The 21,989-nt window shown below is 34.7% G+C and overlaps 1 protein-coding gene across 1 annotated transcript in view; it reads left to right on the top strand.

Annotated features, from left to right (window-relative positions):
• Positions 1 to 2,416: 2,416 nt before the first annotated feature.
• ANO3 (anoctamin 3) overlaps positions 2,417 to 21,989 on the top strand; it is a gene marked incomplete at both ends in the record, with an annotated part of 413,216 nt that continues 393,643 nt past the window's right edge. The window contains 1 exon segment of the mRNA XM_082660958.1: positions 2,417 to 2,570. Coding sequence (XP_082517084.1) covers positions 2,417 to 2,570 — 154 coding nt within the window.

Consider the following 21,989-nt stretch of genomic DNA (forward strand, 5'->3'; position numbering starts at 1 on the left):
GTGACCATAGTTAACAATACTGTACTGTATATTAAAAAGTTGCTGAGAGAGTAGATCTTAAAAGTTCTCATCGCAAGAAAAAAAATCATAACTAGGGTGACGATATTAACTAGATTCATTGTGGTGGTCATTTTGCTATATTTCCAAATGTTGATTCATTACCTTAATATTGTATGTCATACTTCAATTAAAAATGAGGGCAGAGATATCAGATAAGAGATGAAAGCAGTAGTCCAAGTAAAAGGTAATGTGTTTCTATATGAAAGGAATGGCAGTAGGAGACTGAGTTTACAGACTCACTGCTGTATTAAATAAAAGAAGCATCCTTCACAATACAGTTCTATTACAGTGAGTTGGAGGTGTTACTTCATGTTAACTAGAGAGATATTTTTGTAATTAAAAAAAGTTAAGATTTGTAATTAAAATTTTTATAGTGTCTAAATGAAGGCAATAGTATAAAACAACTATGTGCAACAGATGACAATTCTAAATTAATTCCTAGATTTTTTTTAAGAGCCAATCTATATGTTTAAAAAAGGTAGGTAATGTGTAGAAGGCTTAAAGCCAAGAGCTAAGAGGAATCAAATCACATTTTTAGAGCACAAGATGAGGCATTAATCGTCTGTGAGGGTAAAGAAAGCAGAAAGATTTAGAAACTCATACTCTAGACATAACAGTATATTCAAGAAATGCAGGTGCATGTGAAGGCTTGAGAAACATAATTTGTATCTCCCTTGACTTTGATGAGTTCTCTAAATCTTTATGGAGTGTACATCATGCCATGTTGCATTCTGTTAAGTTATGGAACCTAGCTATGACTCTAACTCTCACCTTCTAACTCTCACATGTCACTTTTTGTCCAGAATCCTTTTATATTAATGGATTTGCAAACCTATTATATATATTTTACTTTCTCAAAGAGTGCTGAACATAGGAAGTAAAATTGCCATTCCTCATGTGTAGCACATCTATTGCCATACCTAATACCATGGTCATAATTAAAATCTCTAGTCAATCACACCTCTCTTTCCCACTGAGACCATATCCAGCCCACATCCTTTCCAGTGAGCCTGCCTTGACAAATTTTTGTATCTAAGTTAATACCTAATACAGGGTCAATAAATACTCACTTGAATGAAGAAATAAACGGTTAAATAGTAGTTCATTGTGTATACAACACATTGCCTTTATCCATTTATCCATCAACGGACACTTATATAGCTTTCATGTCTTGTCTATTGTGAAAAATGCTGCAATGAACATGGAGGTGCAGATATCTCTTCAAGATAGTGATTTCATTTCATTTGGATATACATCCAGAAGTGGAATTACTGAATCATATGGTCGTTCTATTTTTTTTTAATTTTTTGAGGAACCTCCATAGTGTTTCCCATAGTGGCTTTACTAATTCACATTCTCCCAACAGTGCACTAATTTACATTACCCCTTTTTTTCCATATCCTTGTCAGCATGTGTTATTTCTTGTTTATTTGTTTTGTTTTGTTGTTTTGGTAATAGCCATTCTAATGAGTGTGAAGTGATATCTCATTGTGCTTTTTATTTGCATTTCCCTGATGATTAGTGATGTTGAGCACCTTTTCATGTACTTGTTGGCCAAGACATACAGGTTGTTTGCCCATTCTTTAATTGGATTCTTTTGCTGTCACATTGTGTGAATTCTTTGTACATTTTGGATATTAAACACTTTCAGTTACATGGTTTACAAATATTTTCTCCCATTCCGTAGGTTGCCTTTTCATTTTGTTGATTGTTCCTTTTGTTGTGCAGAGCCTTTTAGTTTAACTCATCTTTTACTCTCCACAATCACAGGCATATTTCAATAAACATCAGGACTACAGTCTCACAATCCTGACCCAGGAAATATAATTTAGAATTAACTTCCTTCCAAATTAAGACATTCCTCTGATGAGCTGCCCAGTGGAATAAAGTTACATTCTCTGACAGTCCTTAGCCCCACCCAGCTGATCTTTTGTACAGAGATATGTGAATGAGACCTTCTAATACCAAGTTACTAAAAGCATCTCTCTGCTGCCTTGGCTATGTCTTCACTTAGCTCATTTTACTTTCTATCGCAGCTTCTCTGAGATGGGTTTAGCGCTGCTATCATTTAAAGGCAGCAAGATATCTTCAAGAAAAACAACTGTAAAATCCATCCATCCTATTGACGTCAATTGCTTAGGAAAGGAGTGAATACAGAAAACTTCTTAGAGAGTCAGCTCTGCATGTTTTATCTCTTTTAGATTTCCAAGTGAAAATAATTATTGGAAAGCCTGGGGTTGTTACTGATTATAAAACAGTGATTTTCCCCCTCCTATGATTTTTAAAACTTCAATAGTTTGAACTATTTGAATCAAAGTTTAAACTTTGATTTAGATAGCTCTTTAAGAATTTTGCAATGTCAGCTGTGAAGTTTGAACTGGATTATCTTTCTCCTGAATGCTTCAGACATGAGCATGATTCCAGCCCAGATTTTACTTTAACCTGCTTGACTGAACTTTCTGGTGATTCTAGTCAATTGGAACTTCAGCACTCGAATTCTGTCCCTGTTGGTAAGCTAAACTTTAGATTGATATTTTTGAGTATCTTAACTTACATCTGTACTTTTTAAATGTCAGATGTATAAAAAATAAATCTTGATGTCATTTACTTTGCAGTGGTATAGCTGATGCCAATTTGTTTCTTGAGTTATTTTTTCCTGAACGATATAAATAAATTTTTATAAAAAAGAACAGAGGGTTTGCCAATAGAATAAAGTGTCAGAAAACAAATTCAGTGAACTAAAAAAAAAAAAAAGTTAATAGTGAAGTAGATTTTGTTTGTCTGAACACTCAAGCCTATCAAGGCTTAGTTTTATTTGGGATTACTGATGGAATCAGGGATTTTATCCATAAACTGAAAAAAAAAAAAAAGTCCTGCCATCTTTCATTCCTTTCTTTTATTTCTGTTTCCTTTTACATAATTACATAAAGGATAATATATGTTTTACTTTCTCATTAAGAACAAGATAATATTCCTTTTGGTTATGTTATTTTATAACTTGGACTCTGTGTTAGCTGACAGTGTTGATAGAATTCAAGGGGAAGAATTTCTTTTTTGATATCTTTGGGTTTTACTTATTCAGAATCTCAGTTTTCCTTGCTCTGCAATTTTGAGGAAATAATGCTATACACTAATAGTATGCATTCATCAAAAATTTCTGAGGGTTTGGTTTTTAATGAGATGTCAATAGTAAATTGTGCTTTGTAGAAAAATTTTGTATAATAAATAAATAATACTTAAATGTTATTCTAAAGGAAATTTCCATTATGATTTAGATGATCATCTTTACAAGGCAGTGTAATGTGAATGTAAAAGTTAAGCAGAACCTTCATAGCTTTTGATGTTACTGGACATTAATCTTTGTCCAATGAAAAATATTTGTAGAAATAATAAATTCCATTTGGCAACCAGAGGATTATTCCAAGAGAATTTGGCACATTTATTTATTTTGAGGTGTTTAAAAAGAATTTTTATGTGACTCCCAACCAATCACTGATTTTTTTGTTCATAGATTCTTTTGTCTTGTATGACTTGTTTTACAGTATAGGCAGTTCTACAATCAGGAGATATAACAATCTTTTGTACATTTTCTTTCAACTGTAAGAAAAGACATTTCCATGCTATTGTTTTTGTTTTTCTTAAATTGAGAGTCTTCCTGGGTATTGAACCTACAATTTCGTAAAGTGAAAAAGTCAGTTCTTTACAAGTAAACATAGGAAACTTGGATAGGAAGATAAAATTTATAAAGTATTTGCCAGTTCAGTCATATTCTTTGCAACATATTTTATCTTCTAGTCATCTCTGTCACAGCACATCTATTCCAATTGATTGAAATGCTGTCTTTATGTAGTTGACCTGCACATCTATAGCTTAGGTATAAACCCAGCGCCTGGAAGACACTTCCTCACTGATATCCTGGCAGTGCCTCAGATTCAACACAACTAAGCAAAACTTCCTAAAAACACCTCCTCCTTCTTACATCCTTTTTTCTGTCAATAACCCCTTAGCATATATTGCAGTATAAAGTTTGTGTTTATTTGTATGCATATTAGTTTAATATTTGTCTTCTCCGCCTCTTTGACCAGCACTGTAGCCCCAGTACTCAATAGGGTGCCTGGCAATAAAAGGTTATTTTTGCCTTGACTCCCTGCCTGCCTGCCTAAGGGACTGAAAGATTGGCCCTCTTCATTCCCCCTAGTGCATGCACCTGTGTGGACTTCTAACTGATCTCACCTCCAGGTTCTCCATAACAAGCCTCTTGCCCATTGACAGCCACATAGTCCTTTGTAAGTACAAGTCTGACCTATTTCCACTTTTGTTTACAATTTCTATAATTCTCTGTGACCTAGGTTATAAACCTGGTGCTCTAGGATCTAAATCTGTTTTTTTCCAAAACTTTTCCAGCCTCATATAACCTACACATATCCTACAAGAAAGACTTACACTTTCAGTCAGTGTGCATATTATTCTTTCAAAATAATTTCCAATAATTCTTTCTCCCTGCCTCTATTAAGATCTCACTGAGATAAAATACTGTTGTATTCCCAAATACCTATGGTTAACTCTCTGTATAAAGGAGTGTTTCCTGTTGCTAAACTTCTACAAAATGTTTGTTCTATGTGTTAAATGCTCACATTCAATTTTTTTTTTTTTGTAAATACATATGCTCATGGCTCCTCTCCTGTTAAATTATGTTTCTTAAGGGTAATTGCCATTTCACAATTGTTTGTGTCTGTGCATGATACATATGCAATAAATATGATTCCGTGAATTACCAATTAGTACAGTAAAGTTTATCTTTTAATGAATTTTCTGTCATATGTGGTATTTACTTAAATCAAATTATACATGTATTTTAACAGCCAAAATATTATGTAGAAATTATTACACAATTAGTTCCTGATGATAACAGGTACCTGGAATTTGTTTTTCATTTGAAACTTTTATGGAGCATTGAGCGTTCTAGAATCTGTTTTGTATGCTAGATCTTTTTGCCCTATTTCTAATAAAATCAAGTTGTATCCTTTCATTCAAAATATATTAATTGAATATTCACGATTTAGAGTTAGTGCTTGGATGTCTATATGAAAATGAAAATAAGCTGATAGTAGAAGTAGGGAAAGAGCTGTGTCCTTTTAATCTCAGTGGTGTGGCAGTATGTTTTTAACATTCATATGCACATACTCCTAGCATGGGAAAATAAAGTATAAGAGATGAATGTTAGTCCATAGAAAGTTGAACAGGTCTGCCTAAAAAGAAATATGTTCCATTGTCAGCAAAAGCAGTATTTATACCTTTCACTTACTTATTTAATACCTTGACGGTAACTCATACCTACAGAATTTCAATAGTTCTCACAAGACATCTATGAGGTAGATTTCATTAATCTTAAACTCTATTCCCTAGAAGAAAAATTCAAATTTCGGAGAAGTAATTTAATTGGACCAAAGTCACATACATATAGTGAGAGAGAGAGAGAGTGCGTGTGTGTGAGTGTGTGTGTGTGTGAGTGCGTGTGTGTGTTGGGGAGGTGGCGCAGACATAGGGAAACTGAAGAGCTCTTAATTTGTTTTCTGTCTGTAAGCTTAGTGTTCTTTTTTCCTCCTTAACACAACTTGGAAATTAAGTTTAAAAAAGTGACGTGGGAGAAAAATGCTTTGTTGTGTTCCAGAAATGGATTTAATCAGTAATGGGTAATGAGGATATAAATTTCGTGTCCGGACTCTGGAATGTGCTTTAAATGACTTGTAAGCCTGTGAGCATTTCATCATCATGGCCATCGTGGTCATCATCCCCTTTGTGGTATTAATGACAAGCACATATATATAATTTCCTGTGTATCAGGCAGTGCTCTAATTGTTTTATATCTATAATGTTTATATTTATGTATAAACATATGTTTATATCTGACATACTTTGGTAAATATATATGTACACATATTTACATATTTAATTTCTCACTTTCAGCCCTATGGAGAGTTAGGTAACATTATTATTTCCATGTCACACTACTAGCCAACCAACAAATATTTCCTCAACCTTAAGAAATCTGTAGTGGAGCAATGGATCATTCCCTGCTGTGAGATCAGTGGTACACATTTGACACATGGGCCATCGTGAACAATAAGAAACTAATTATGTGTACATAAATACAAACAGTGGTTACCACTGATTCATAGACATTTATAAAATCTACACATCTTTAATTTTCTGTGACAATCTGTTATACATCTATAGTTCATAAAACTTATTTAAACCTAATTATGCCTTTGATTTTCATGACTTTTTGTTGACTGGCTCTACTTGAAGTCTAGAGGCCCGCAATTTAGGAAGCAGATCATTTGTTCATGTTATAGTTTACCATAATAGACCAGAAAGAAGACATGACTATTCCTGACTGAAGCAAACCTGAATGCAATTTTAAAAGATTCCTTCTCCCCTTGTCTAGTGTCTGCCTCTATGGATGTCTAATTCTCAATTAGGTTGACTTACTGCTCTGTCTTTACATCTGTTTTTTCTGTATCCTTGATACTTCTGAATGCCTGTTTTTTGTTTGTTTTTGCCAGCTCCTCAGGGTCTCCTACCTATTTCTATTTTTCATGAATTGTTTTTCTAGTTCCAAATTAACCTATTGCTACATGATGTGGATGTGACATTCCTTTAGAATTTAAGTACCTCAATACAATTAGATAATAACCTCTTTACATAAAATCTTACATTATTAAAAAAAAAAGTTGTGTCAGTTATCCCAGTTATATGAAAAAAAGCCAGTACCAGTAAACATCCAATTGGAACAATGGGCTGCATACTGAAACAGTATAGATATAATTCACATAAGTACTGATATAAATACTTCACAGTGGTGGTAAGTATGCAGTGCTAATTCCGAAGAATTCAAGATCATTTGGTCCTTCATCTGTTATTCCTTCCAAAACAGGTATGTCCCACTGGTAGTCATATAACTTCCAGTGTGATAAAGTAACATTTCAATCAATGTGATCCATAATTCACTTAGCCAATAGCATAATCTTTAAAAAATTTTTTCAGTGGTTGAAAAGCTTTTGGCCATAATAGATAGTATAACATTTTTCTAGAGTTTCAGACAATACAGTCTATCATATTCAAGAATGTATGTGATTAAGTTTCTTAATTTCATTTAGTCTAGAATTGCACATTTATTAGACCTTAGAACGCTTTTACATAGAACATTTCCTAACATCCTGCAAGGTTTGCTTTGGAGATTTAGTGTTAAAGAATAAATTATATAACTAATGAAGTAATGGGAGAACTCTAATAAAAAATCAGGATAGGGTCCCACTCAGTCACCAACAAACTATGTCACCTTAGGCAAGGTTTTAACATCTCTCCTGGATGATTTTCCTAATCTACACAATATCTAGAATAGATTAGTTGACCTTGAAGGCCACTGACAATTATAAAAAATCTTAACTAAAACAATTAGAATTAGAACATTTCCAAAGGGCATCATTAAGCTTGGTAAAGCCAATAATATAAAGATGGGCAAAGACAAAATATCTGTTTACATGTAAGTTATAACAATAATAATGAGTGTCAGCATATGCAAAGAACTTCATAATTTACAGAGCTCTTTTACATTTGATTTTTCGACCACTATGTATATCAAATCATTTTATTACTCCCAGTTTTACAAATAAAGAAACTGCATATCTAACAGTGATACTTTACAGTGAAATTTTAGTAAGTGGCAAACCAAGAACTTAGATCCAGACTTTCTCCAATTCCAAATGTTATTGCCACTATACTACTACAAGTGTGAGTACCACCATTGCTGCTATGATTATAACGAAAAATAGCAAAAACAACAATATTTACTATGTTAATTGCATACCAAGCACCTCTAATCTCATTTTACTCTCCCAATACTATTGTGAAGCATGGAGAAATTAAATAGTATTATAATCACTCATCATATTTCAAATATAGATTTATAGATCACTAACTTACAGACTAATTTGCTATTTTCAATTCAGAATGGTTGAACTGATATCTTTGTAAGGAAAAAAATACATTTACAAGTAACTTGATAAGCTAGGAAAGACTACTTGGCCTATTGAAAAGTAACTGTTAACATGCTGATTTTAAATAATGACTATATTCATTTCAATTGTGTTCTATATATTTGGTGAGGCACTTGCAGAATCTTTTAATCATTTTTTTTTCCTGTTTAAATTAGGAAGCTTATTCAATTCAAATGATTTCTAGTAAACTAATCCTAACTTTTGACCAGCTATCATTAAATACTAGAAGCTGACATGATTGCTATATTTTTAAAAATTGCCTTTGAGTTATTTCCATAAGAGACTTGCTTCCTTCTCTAAATTCTTATTTTTAAGAGATCCAAACATCTTAGCAAGGTGCTGGTGTACTATGGACTTACAGTAACATTTTGAGGCAAGTAAGCATCCTCTCTGTTTTCTTTTGTTTATAGATGAAAATTAACTTGAAATGATTTATTCAGAGTCATACAGCTACTTATTACCAAAAATGAAGATGAGAAGCTGGATCTCATGGTTCCTTGTCTATTGCATTTCACACTATTAAAGTAAATATCTTCCCTCAAAGGTTTCTTACTATCATGTCTTCCTGATACCAGATGAAAATAAATCTACTCCACTGAAGTATAACTGAGTCAGAAGACAATAAACTATTGTACTTTCCTTAGAATAACAGATTTTTAAGGTCTCATACGATCCCAAACAAATGCTATATTTTCCAAAAAGTGTTACAACATTCAGTAGTAGTCAGAGGAGTAAACATAAACCCATTATAAATATTACATAACATCTCCATCAAACTATATGATCACACACACATGCACACACACACACACATTCAGTCGCTGCACTTTTTAGAGAATTTGTCTATTGTTATCTTTCCAGATATGTTGTAGAACCCAGAAATGACTGACCACTCTGCTGAAATTCTCATTGTGCTAAGGTCAGCATAAAAACAAGCTTTTCATCGTCATGGGTGGTTTGGGGTTTTATGAGCTGGGCTTTGCATGATTATTTCTTTGTCTCAAAAAATGAAGAGCATGACTACTAAGGATATGCAAGGAAATCCAAAGAATAGGCTGTGTGTTCCCTGACCTTGGGGTAAAGGATGAACATCCAACTAATTGCAGCCCCGAAGACTATCTCTGATCACAAATTAGAAGACAGGCTACTACGTAAAAAGATTTTTGTTCAGTTAGAAGTATATAATTAGAGATACTAACTTCTTGAGATGCTTAGAACTGTGACCAGTTGCCACATGACTAGTTATAGTTATGTTGTTACCATCATCAACTGTTCGTGTTTATTAGATGTCTACTCTGTGCCCAACTCTCTGCCAGTCTTTGAGAAATGTAAAGTATTTGGAAGGTCCAGTGCCTGCTCTAAATTGTACTCTCTAAATCTAGTTATGAAAAAAATCCATATGTGTGATTGAAATAGGTGACTGCCTCATCCTGCCAGTGTCATTCAGGGCAGAAACATATCAACTGGGAGGATAGTGCTTTTAGAGAGGTAGTTCTTAAAGCCAGAGTGTAGCCCACAGAGCACTTGAATTAGAATCACCAGAATACTTGGAATACATGAAGATTCTAGGATCCCATCCTAGACCCTTTACGTGTAAACTCTGAAAATAATCCAGAAATCCAGATTTTAGAAATTTCTCACATTATGACCGTATACACCAAAGGTTGAGAACTGATGTTGTTGTCAGTGGTCACGATAGGTTCACTGGCAAGGGCTCCTTACAGTGATCACTATGTTGTGGCATTTTTTCCCGATTATTTCTGATCACAGCAATTTGCAGTCAACTATAACTCTTTTGTCAGCAACTTGTTTAATGGCTGTTGATCCATTTATATACTTGCCAGAGTGTCTTCCTATTTTTCTTACATCTACATATCACCCTCAGATAAATTCAGATTCAGTCCCTTCTAAAAAGCCTTTCTTCTCATCCCTTATATAAAACATTTTATTTTCTCTATATTGGATGCCCATAATACGTATTTATGTGGCACTGATATCAGTGTAAAATGTTTATTTTTTGCATTTAATCTTGCATTTAAATGTTTTAGCTGTTAGATATTGGGTGTAGCTTTCAATGTAATTTTATCAAATAGAGAATAAACTCCCACAAGATAAGAGATATGTTGTACTTCTTTTCCCTCAAGAGGGACCAACAGAGAGCTCTATGAACAGAAGGAGCTGCATTACTTGTTACTAATATGACTTTACAAAGATGGACCAGTTGATAGAAATCTTCACTTCCTTTGTGGATTTTTTAATATAACTCTGATCTCTTAATGGCTCTGCCGAGGGGCCTTCAACTCATTCTGTCTCAAGAAGAGCAATCTAGGTTCATATAATATGCATACTTTGGCTGCCCTGGTAAAAGGGAAGGTTAATGCTAATGCGATGTTGTAAAATGAAATAACCCCAACAACCATCATTTCACTAAATGCCTGCTGAAAATATTCTACTAAGAATTGAGTACATCTATTATAAATCAAAATAATGAATTAAAAAGTGGTCTTTCTGATAACATACAAGGCTTATGTGGCCATTGCATTACTGCATACTAATTGGTGGAATTCCTAAAATATATAGAGATAAAGATAGATGCAGATATATAGATACCTCTCCTCAAATGTTTTCTGGTGTCATGTCTTCCTGATACCAGATGAAAAAAATTTACTTTCTTTTCTTTTGGAATAAATCTCAGTACCTTGGCTTACCCAACACTTCATTAAAAAAAAAAAAAATTAAGGCTTGAGGTGAAATGTTTATAATAATATTCTCAGGTTGACATGATGATATATAGCCATAATCTTTATTCATAAAGCTCTTTCTGGGAAACAATTGACAGAAACCTCTCTCTAAAGTAATGGTTGTGTTCTCGTCTGAAGTGTGGATTCAGGCATGCTACCAATAATTTATGACCAATTACAGAAAATGTACTTCACTGAAGCTTGCAAGTATTATCTCTTTACAATAGATTCAAGAATCTCTTGTAGTTAATCAATCTCACTTTAATTCCAATTTTTTTTTAAGTGGGAGATAAAGTAGTGGGGTACAGGTATACACTGTGAATTAATCAAATCCTGCATATATGAGTGCATTTCCATGTGTAAGGTAGAAACAAAATTGAAAATCACTCTCTTCAGTGATATAAGCAGGAGGATAGAGGTCAATGAGTAAACTATTCTGGAAAGAAATTTGACATTATTTTTCAAATGGATTTCAAATCATGTATAGCTTTGATTCAGAAATTCAACTTCTAGGGATTTGTTTCAAATAAAATCAGAGATATACACAGAAATAATGGAACAAAAATGCTCAATGCAGTGTTGCTTTTAGTAGAGATAATAAGAAATAAGAGTCCAACAGTGTGGAATTCATTAAATAATTAAACTATAACATATCTCCCAAGAAGGAATGTTTTACAGACTTGTAACATGGGTAGTAAAGAACATGCTATTGGCAGTGGAAAATGGGGTATAACACTAAATAAGGCGATAAAATTATATGTAGATATTTTATACAACTTTTGTGTACATGTTTATAATTATATGAGATCTGTGCAAAAAAATACAAGAACAACATATACCAAACTAGTAAAATCTGTTAGTCCTGAGGTATAGGATCCCAGTAAAATTTACCTTTTGTTTTTCGCTACGTTTTCCAAATTTCCTTTATTGACCATGTATTACTTTTAATCATGAATATATATATATATAAAAGGAGTTTTACCTTTTTTATAACTTAAGAAAAATTAGAAGCAACTTACATGAAAATGGACATAGAAGAAGGTAAATTGTGCCAGAGTCCTTGAAAAAATATAGGTTTCTTGACATTTGAGAATTTTCAGGTCTCCACTTGACTCTCACAGCATTTCCATGACCCTCTTTATTGCAGTCTCATCTTCAGACTGGGGCCATAGCATAGAAGCCCACATGAAAGTATTAGATACTCAGAAAACAATTGTTCAGGATGGTGAGAATAGTAATCTTCAGCACTGTTTTTGCAGCCATTGTTCTCCTCAGCCCTGCAAACCCCTAACCCTATTTCCAACAGAACTCTTCCATATATAGAAATAGCTAGTACACACACATAAATGGTCATTTATTATATCCAAGTAAAATTACAGCTGTCATTTTTATGAGCTTCATTATGTTTAATTTCTCAGAAGAAGAAATCATTTTACAACCATTCAGGAAATAAGATAATGCAGGGAAGACAAAGGCACCCAACAAACAGGTGCTCCATCTATTTTTTAAAAGCTGGAGTTGGCAGAAAGGAAAGAAAAGATACGTAATGATAACTGTAAGCATCAAAAAGTCAGTGGGCATCAAAAAGCTAACTATAGGAGAGAAGAGAAAGGGACATGTATTAAAGACTATAACAACAGCAAAAGTATGGAAAGCAAGAGGAGGATAATTGTATAATGGAGAGAGAATTTTTTATGAATCAAGGTCTGTCTGTTTAAACACAAAGAGATTTGTTAGGAAGATATATTATAGATCATAGAATCATTGCATCAGCTTTATAAATAGGCCCTAGGCTAAGTTTTCAGAAAAAAAGATCATAGAACATGCTGATGTCCACGCATGAAAAGAGAGACATAGCTGCTGCCAACTCCAAAGGCATGCTGCTTTTGCTGAGGTGACAAACTTTCACCTCTGCTCCAACCCCAGAACTACACAGGAAATCACTGAGTAAACAGGAAAAGGAAACAGTGCTACCGCTCCACCCCAACCCTATGCCCTGATTGGTTTCTGATTAAATCACTGCTGAACCCCTAGCACTAGGGTGGAATGAACCCCACAAAGGACCCATTGCCTGAGAGTAGTCAGCGGGCATATTCATCAAGAGAAGGCCACTCTGGACTTGTTTCCTCATTTGAAAAACAAGGGACTTGGACCTCTTTCAAAGATTCTTTGATTTTTTTCATAGGCATTTGATCAAAAAATAATAAAGATCTTTGTTGGGAAGGTCTACAAAGTCCTGCAAGTCACCATAAATTCAGAATGCTTATTGCTTAATATAAATTTGCACACTGGAGAAACTCCTCATTGGCTTCTGATCTCCCAGCTTCCATGGTTATGTTCTCACCCATCGCTCTGCCTTTTTAAAACTCATTGTGCTGCGTGACTCGGGGGTACTTTTCATCTATATCAAGAGCATTGGAGAAACTATTGCTTATCCCTTGAGTCAGCTGTGGTGGAGCCTGTTACTAATAGTGGCATTCTGTATATTTTTAGATGACCAATGAACTACCCCCATGTTTCGCATGTTTGTATCTTACACATTCTCACATTTCAGCTTTTGTTTTGCTTGTCCTTTGCTTTTCCTTGGTCTATAATTTGAGTTCTCAAAAACTAAATATACTTGTTTATGGTCTCTGAAAATTCTATGCAGAAGGTTCTTGCTCCAGTTTATGAGTAGAAACTATAAACTACAGTGATAATCTTAGATTTAATATTCTCATTTTCTACTTCTCATAAGTAAATCCAAAAGTTGATGGAATTTATTTTTGTAATTTTCTGAGCTATACATTTAAACTGAACGGTGACTCGTTGGTATAGAAGTAGGAGCTGTCTACCTAGAAATGGAACTTATCAGATAATCCCGTACCCTGTGTAAATTTGAATTCTGATTCTTCATATAAAGCAATAGAGAGGTAGTTGCTTAGACCCAGAATCAAGCTAAAGTTCAGAGGTTGCTCTGATACTTCTTAGTTATGTGACTTCAGAAAATTCAATGAATCTCTATGTGTTTCTATTCCTTCATATGTAATAAGTGTGTAACCTCACAGAGTTGTTTAAGAATATTAAGTGAAATAATACCAGAAAAGCATTTAGCACAATGCCTGTAACTAGTAAGTATCCAGAATATGATGACTGACGATGTTCTGGGGATTATAATCCACATGAGGCAAAATGCAGAATCTGTGTAGTAAAAACTGAGCTTCTCAATTCAGGTACAGTTGTCCACAGGGATATGAATGTGCAGAGAATTAACATCACAAATATCGGGAGCATTTATTTTACTTGATAAGTAATCTTATTGAATTTTAATATTAAAAAAGGAGCATTTATTAGGAAGTGAATAAATACCTAGATTAATTTTTATAATAAAATGTTAGATTTCAAAGAAAATTCCTATTAGCCTAAAGATGTTTGTGGGCATTCACTTTTCTCTAACAAGAGAAATATTTCTAGAGGAAAGGTTATGAGGCACTGGAAAGAAAACAAACCAAAACAAAAGGCATTGGCTGCATTAGAACCCTGGTTTCTGCTGGTTACTTGGGTGTTGATGCCACGTGATGACAGTGGATGCTCAGTGCTTTTGATGAGGTTGTAATTTGTCTTGGGTTCAGTGAGGCCATGTAAGTTTTAGCATTGACATCATTGCATTGACATGAAACAGTGTTCTCTCCTCAGAATATCATGGGCTTTCAGAAGCAGTTGGGAATTTTTTTTTTTTTACTTAAAAAAAAATTTTATTGGAGTATAGTTGATTTACAACGTTGTGTTAGTTTCAGGTGTACAGCAAAGTGAATCAGTTATACATATACATATATCCACTCTTTTTTTTTTTACATCTTTATTGGAGTATAATTGCTTTACAATGGTGTGTTAGTTTCTGCTTTATAACAAAGTGAATCAGTTACACATACACATATGTTCCCATATCTCCTCCCTCTCACGTCTCCCTCCCTCCCACCCTCCCTATCCCTCCCCTCTAGGCGGTCACAAAGCACCGAGCCACTCGCTGTGGGAATTTTACTTTATTTAAAATGAGAGTGTGAAAGGGAAACTTGAACTTTTTTCTGTGCTGGGTATTAAACTTGTCGATTTTGTTCCCACTCTAGTTAAAAGTAGCCAAAAGAAAGTCTTCCCTGTGTTCATCTTTAAGAGTTAATCTAGCCTTTGCAACAATATGGATGGACCTGCAGAGTATTATGCTTAGTGAAATAAGTCATGCAGAGAAAGACAAATACTGTATGTCATCATCACTTATGGTGGAATCTAAAACATAAAACAAACTAGTGAATATAACAAAAAAGGAACAGATTCACAGGTATAAAGAACAAACTGGTGTTTACCAGTGCGGAGAGGGGAGGGAGGGGGACAAGATAGGGGTAGGGGATTAAGAGGTACAAACTACTGTGTGTAAAATAAATAAGCTATAAGCATATTTGTACAGCACAGCGAATATTAGCCAGTGTTTTATAATAACTATAAATGGAGTATAATCTTTAAAAATCGTGAATCACTATGTTGTACACCTGAAACATATTACATTGTTCATCAACTATACCTCAATAAATTAAAAAATCTAGCTAGGTGATCTAACTTTTAGAAATGAGATGTCTTCTCTCAACATTGAATAATGCACTAAACAAAGAGGCAGAGATATTAGTGATGTTTATGCGTTATCTGGATTAACTTGGCTAAATTGTACTTGTAGTTGGGAAGAGCTAGATTTATAAGCTTCTCTTATGTGAGAATATGCGTGTGGGGCCAAGAGAGCACGTGTAGCTTGTCTAAGATCACACAAATAGTTAGATACAGAGGCCAGCCTATAATTTTCTATATCCTACACCCTTCAAGTGTCTTCTAACTCCCAGGGGTCATAATGAGTAAGAGACACGACGTGGGCTTTGTCATAGGAATGTCTGACTGTGACTCAGACACGTAGTATCTATAGATGCCAGAACTTATGCAAGTTACTTAATTTTCTTCCTGTTCTCAGTGAGACACCCACTTTGTGGAGTTGCCTATGGGATTGAGAAAATGTGTGAAAAAATACCTTGTGCAGGGAAGGGACTTACAATATATGTTTAATAGATATGAGGTGTCTCCCCATTTCCCATTTCTAGTGTTTTGCCTACTTATTTACTCCCTGTGGCTTCTCAAACCAAAAATTGCTGGGCCATTCATGAGTTGCTATGATAACCAGGGACAATGAATCTGAAAACCAAAAAGAGTTCTACAAATACATATGTCACTGTGAGTTTCCTAATTAATTCTTGCAACTACATGCCTTTTAAACCAAACTCCCTTGAGAGTGATTAATGACTAATTCCAAAAAGACAAAGATCTGGGAGTACTGGTCTAAATATCTTTGGTAATATAAGAATCTTGATCTCATCATTGTTGGTTTATTTTCCATTAGCATTGAAGAAATTATCTTTCCCCTGTATCTATCCTGCAGGTGTTTTCTTTAGAATTCTTATCGGCTTCCTCTGTAGATAAGCAAAATTCAGTGTTTTGTTTTTCTTCCTTTCCACTGAATATTTGGCTCCAGCCAGTCAAATTTCAGAATGCAGGCTCCATTTCCAAGGCCACAGTGGAGACAAGTCTCAAAGCAAAAGTATGTAAAGAAGTGGTCAATTCTGTAGCAGAGCCCAGAGTGTGGATTTTGGAAGTTGCCTAACTTCTACATCCAAAATGCTACTACATATTTCATAATTTCAGATGAAATACCATAGAATAATCACAGAGAGCTTGGTCATTTTTTCTCTGGTTTTGCCTTGGAAGTCAAATGAAACTATTCTCAACAATTCACCTCATGTCCTTATTATCAGGATTCTTTAAAAATAAGTTTTTAGAAAGTAGCATTCTATTAGCTCTATAAAATACATATGCAAACACTTTTAAATTTTAGTTGAAAGTGACCACTTATTTCATCACAGAGAAATGATGAGGAGAATAGGTGGCACTAGTGGAAGTTCCAGTGTATTAATTGTTTATTTATGAGTCAACAATATAATGTATGACCTACTAAAATGTAAGACACTGTATAATACAAGGATAGGGATTAATTAAAAGGTGATTAAAATATGGTGTCTTCTTTTAGTTGAGTATTAGAGAAGACATTCATTACATTAATACTTGCTGAGTAGCCATATATACAATGTACCATATATACATATATACAATATACAATGTACCGTGTATACAATGTACTTTGATACACATGCATTAATGTGTGTGTGTGTGTGTGTGTGTGTGTACTGTCTGGGCTCATATCAACCCTATTCTTCTTGACAGTCCAGACATCACTGATATCCCTTTCTTTATTCTTATCCGTGAGTGTCCAGAATTTGTTAGAGCCACGCTTTCAGTTTTAGGATCTTGTTCTTGTCTCACCCTGAACATGGTCAGTATTAGGATCTTGATAGATGGTTATAAAGAAGGAGAAGGCAACCAAGAACAAAAGGAGAGCCTGCACGGGGGTTTTGCAGTATAGTCACTGTGTGGATGTGTCCATGTCAGTTTAATTTTAGTCTTTAGTTTCCTGAAAGTTAAGCTAGCGCAGAGTCTCTTCCAGGGCTTACAGTCTATGCTTCTATGTCATAATATCTCTTTATTTGTGTTAGTCTTCCCCTAGTGTTTCTTTCTAATATATACCCTCTTAGTCTGGACTTGGCCACTGTTTTAGTCCTCATCCACACTAGATACTCATCCTCCACAAACATCCCATTCTGTTCTGTATTCTCTACCCCCTTCCCATTGCCACTCACTCAGTCACACCCGTTGGAACATCTGTGCCTTGTGCATGACTCCAGCCTCCGTATTGTTGAAGACCTTTGCAGAATATGGGAGCATCAAAATGATTGGGAATGAGCACCCTCTTTCACCTCCCAGGTCCAGTGAGGAAAGAGGTGGGAGAAGTGTCCTTTCCTCTCCCAATATAAGTGGTCAGGTGTTAGAGAAGAGGAAGGGATTTAGGATTGTTTTGGAAAGCCAAATTAGAACTTTAATATTGTACCTCAGTCACATGATGAATTAATTAAATTTTGCTAAGCTATCCTGGAAAACTAACACACAGTATTATACCATTTTTCTAGGGGGAGAGTTTTCTGTCTTCTGTGCAGTGTAATTTAGGATTTAACTCTCACCAGCATACACAGATGCTTGTACATTGGGATTGATCACTGGGGAAAAATGAGGTAACTGTTGATTATAGTGTATGCCAAAGGAAAAATCAATGATCAAGAGTATGTGTTCTGGACTTTCAGAAGAATATATCAATATGGCCCAAAGAGAGTAAAAAAGGAAAGACATTTTAAAGTAGGACAGACTTTTAAAAAGGAAGGAGGAGGGTATTCCTGGGGGATGGAATGACGCAGACTGACCATAGAAGGTGGTGTTATAAAGCATTCATTTGTGTGTCTGTGTTTGCTAGTTTATTTTTTTGCCATCCCTGCATACATACCTCTTTCTTGCAGTATGAATGCTCTGAAAATTTCTCTTGGGGAATTAATCCCTTTTCTACTCTTTGGTGGTATGGTTTATGCCCCTAATTTAAGCTATGCCTGAAGTCAGCCTTTCTTCCAAGTATTTCAGTTATTGGGCCAATGAATTCCTATTGGTTATCACTCATTTGATTTGACTCTTCTATCACTTGCAACAGGAAGGGTTCTCAAAGGTAGATATGGTGATAAATTTCCAGTTTTTTGTAGGGTAATGACAAGAAATGACCTGTTTAGCTAGAGTAGAAGATCCCTGTTGTAGGGTAGTGGAAGGTAAATTAAGTATGGATAGAATAGTCAGCCTCAAATGCTAAATTAATAGTATTAGCCAGTACAGATGATAGACACCTTGCTATTTATGGGCGACCTAATTTAGCTTTCCTCTTTTTTTTTCTAGTCAAGTCCTCCTAACATTAGACTGGGCCCATAGCCAAACATCCATTCTTAACTCATGGAAGTCCAACAAACTCTGGCCTTAACCTCTGCTCTCTAGGTTCCTGACTGTATATCCTTTTGCAGCTAAAACAGATGAAAACTGAGCCTCATATAGAAGCTTAATATGTCCCCAAGGCAACATTGAAATTTTCTCTTCCTCCCACTAAAGGGAAAATTTAATTTGTAGGAAAAGGAGGAAGTGGCTAATCTTAGGCTGTTTACAGAAACTCCTCCAGGGGTCTCAGATTCCCCTAGCCTGATTCAGTTCTATTTCAAGGTGGAATCCGTGTGGGTACTTCATGTTCCTGTTTTTTGTTTCATTCAGGCATGGGACCTAGGCATAAATTTATACTTGCATAACCACCGAGAGACGTCATATTTAACCATCTCGTTAGGAACTGGGACAAAGATTCTTTTACACTCTGAGAAGCTGTGGCTATAGAAGTTGTTGATATTAACGACTTCCTATGTTTCTGTATTTTCGGGGTGCCTTGGGGGCAAATGTTAATGAATTTTATCTTCCTTATATGAGGAAACTGATTTTTTTCTCCAGTGGATGGTTTTAGGACTAAAAACATAAGGCCTGTCTTGGTGGTTGTGTATAACAACTGCAACAGTGCACATTTTCCCCTCTTAATGGAAACTCTTAGCCACGTTTCTTCTAAGAAACCTTCCTTGCCACATTCTAATCATGATGTTCATAGATAAAAATCATATTCTCTGGGAGTGTGTCTGACTGACTCACGACCATAGAGTACCTTATTGATTTAGAAGGGAGACTATATGCTTGTTCAATTAGGGTGGACTTTAGACTTTAGTTAGGAATTCTGGGCTTACTTTTTGGGTTTGGGGAAAGATATGAGGCTAGAACTGAGACCTGAAACAATCATGAGGTGAGAGCCTGGAGTTGTCAGACACTATCTGTGGAGCAAACAGAGAAAGTGGAGCCAAGAGGTGGATATCACTGTAATCTTTGAGTATTAATCAGGCTCTAATTGAAGCTGGTCTGAATCCAGAGTTCAGTTAAATTAAGTCTTTTATTTCTTAAAACTAGCTTATATCAGAATTTATGTAGCTATTTATAGTTTGGTACTATAGGAAATATTTTCCCTCTTTTGCCTTTTCCCTCAGAAAACCCTTTCCTTTTCTTCAAAATTTCTCTCAAGTATCTCTTTCTTTGTGAAGCTTTTTTTGACACAACTTGATCGTTGGTTAATCTATCATAATCTTTATCATATAACATAATGATATGTTTACTTATCTGTATCTTTCATATTGCAAATTATTATAATTAATTTTATAATATCTATTTAGCACCTATTCTGTGCCACATTGTGTTCAATTTGGGAGACTGATCAAGACAAACAGGGTTTGTGCTCTGAGTGAACTATTGAACTGACAGGTTATTGAGTATTAAAGGTATGATGTGTTTCTTTTCTTTTTTTTTTTTTTTTTTTTTGGCCACACCATGCAGCATGTGGGACCTTAGTTCCCCAATCAGGGATTGAACCCGTGCTCCCTGCAGTGGAAGCTCAAAGTCTTAACCACTGGACTGCCAGGGAAGTCCCAGTATGACGTGTTTTAGCCAAAGGACGAACTAGGGAAGCAATGGAAGATGGCTAATAAACAAGTTATTACATATGTGATATATTTTGGGAGTCATAAAAAGGGGGGATTGCACAGTGCTAAGTAAGTATGATGATTCCCAGAGGGCAGGACTGGCCTCTTGATCATGGTGTTTTGGTTTAAATTAGTGGGAGCTATTTCAATTCTTGTACACAACAGAAACAAAAAAATTGGTGAATTAGTGCAAGATTAAAAACATGCTCATCTCTGAACACTGCTCCATAAAGATCTTAAATCTTCATTGAATATACGTCTTTGCATTAATTTGTTTCTTAACTTTTTGGGAATTGAGGCTTGCCATTCATAAGCCATATAGCTCAGATCTTCAAAGATTTCCCAAATCAAAACTGCGAAATATTTTTCCAAATTAGGTAAAATTCTCCCTGAATCACAGTATCACCAAAAACCACATATAAACACCATGTGCCCGCAGCCTATGCTTGCCATCTTTTCAGTTTTCACAACATTTTTTCATCTATGTTGTAAAAATGTTACATTGACTAGAGAATTCATTAGAACAGTTAAAAAATACTTTTCTTATTTTTATACACACCATATTGTAGATTTTGTTCAAGTGATAGATCAACACTGAATTTGACAATTTACTCTAGAGTAACTAAAACTATTATGCCCAGGCTAAGAACCAAGGGTTTCGGCTTTATTTCTTCTTCTAATCCAGTGTCTTCAGTCAGACTTTCATTCTGCCTTGTGCCAGGGCCAACTTTTCATAATAAATATTTGCCTATATGACTTTCAAGAGTTATTATTTACTTAATGAATGGAGAAAAGATGAGAAAAGAAAAGTAACATATTATGAGCTGATGCTTGGCTTTGATCATAAGCTAAGTGAATCATATACTATTCAATTTTGTTAAGTCAATAAATCACAAGTGAATCATATTGTGGATTTTCAGTGTGGTCAAAGTATATAGAAACCATGAATACCAAGTTCATGAATGTTATGTTTGTGGAGTAGTAACACGTTTAATTCAATGAGACTGTAAGTTACATGAAGGGATAATGATTTGTATATTCAAACTATGTAAATAAAACATTGAATATATCTGGGTCTATTTCTCATCTATCATATCAGTACAGGAGGTAATATTTTTATAAATGTCATTCAGAGCCTTTGAGGTCTTAACATACAGGTGATCAAATGAAAGATTGACCATTAGTAAAACCCTATTAGAGATGTACTAATGATTTTAGGCAGAACACTCTCATTTATGCTTATAGTCTGTTGCTACCTTTGCATTCATCTATAAAAAGGTTGTTTAGAGTTTGGGATGCAGCTGATGTTGGAACAGAATTAAGCAAACTGGTTCCCTGGAGATTAGGTTCAAGCTACTAGCTTCCTTGGTATTAATATTTAACCTACTCATATAACTGGTTGGATCTAGAAGAGTCAGCAACAAAAATTTCTTAGAAGTATCTTATCCAGAATTTCTAACTGACCTCAAATAATCTTCTAAATTATATTTCCGTAATTCCATTCATTAATCTGTTGTTTTAAAAAAAACCACTTTTTAGAATCTTACGTGGTGGATCTTCATCAATGAAACAGTTTA

The sequence above is a fragment of the Grampus griseus genome (assembly GCF_964374135.1).
Source record: "Grampus griseus genome assembly, chromosome: 8".
Lineage (NCBI taxonomy): Eukaryota > Metazoa > Chordata > Mammalia > Artiodactyla > Delphinidae > Grampus > Grampus griseus.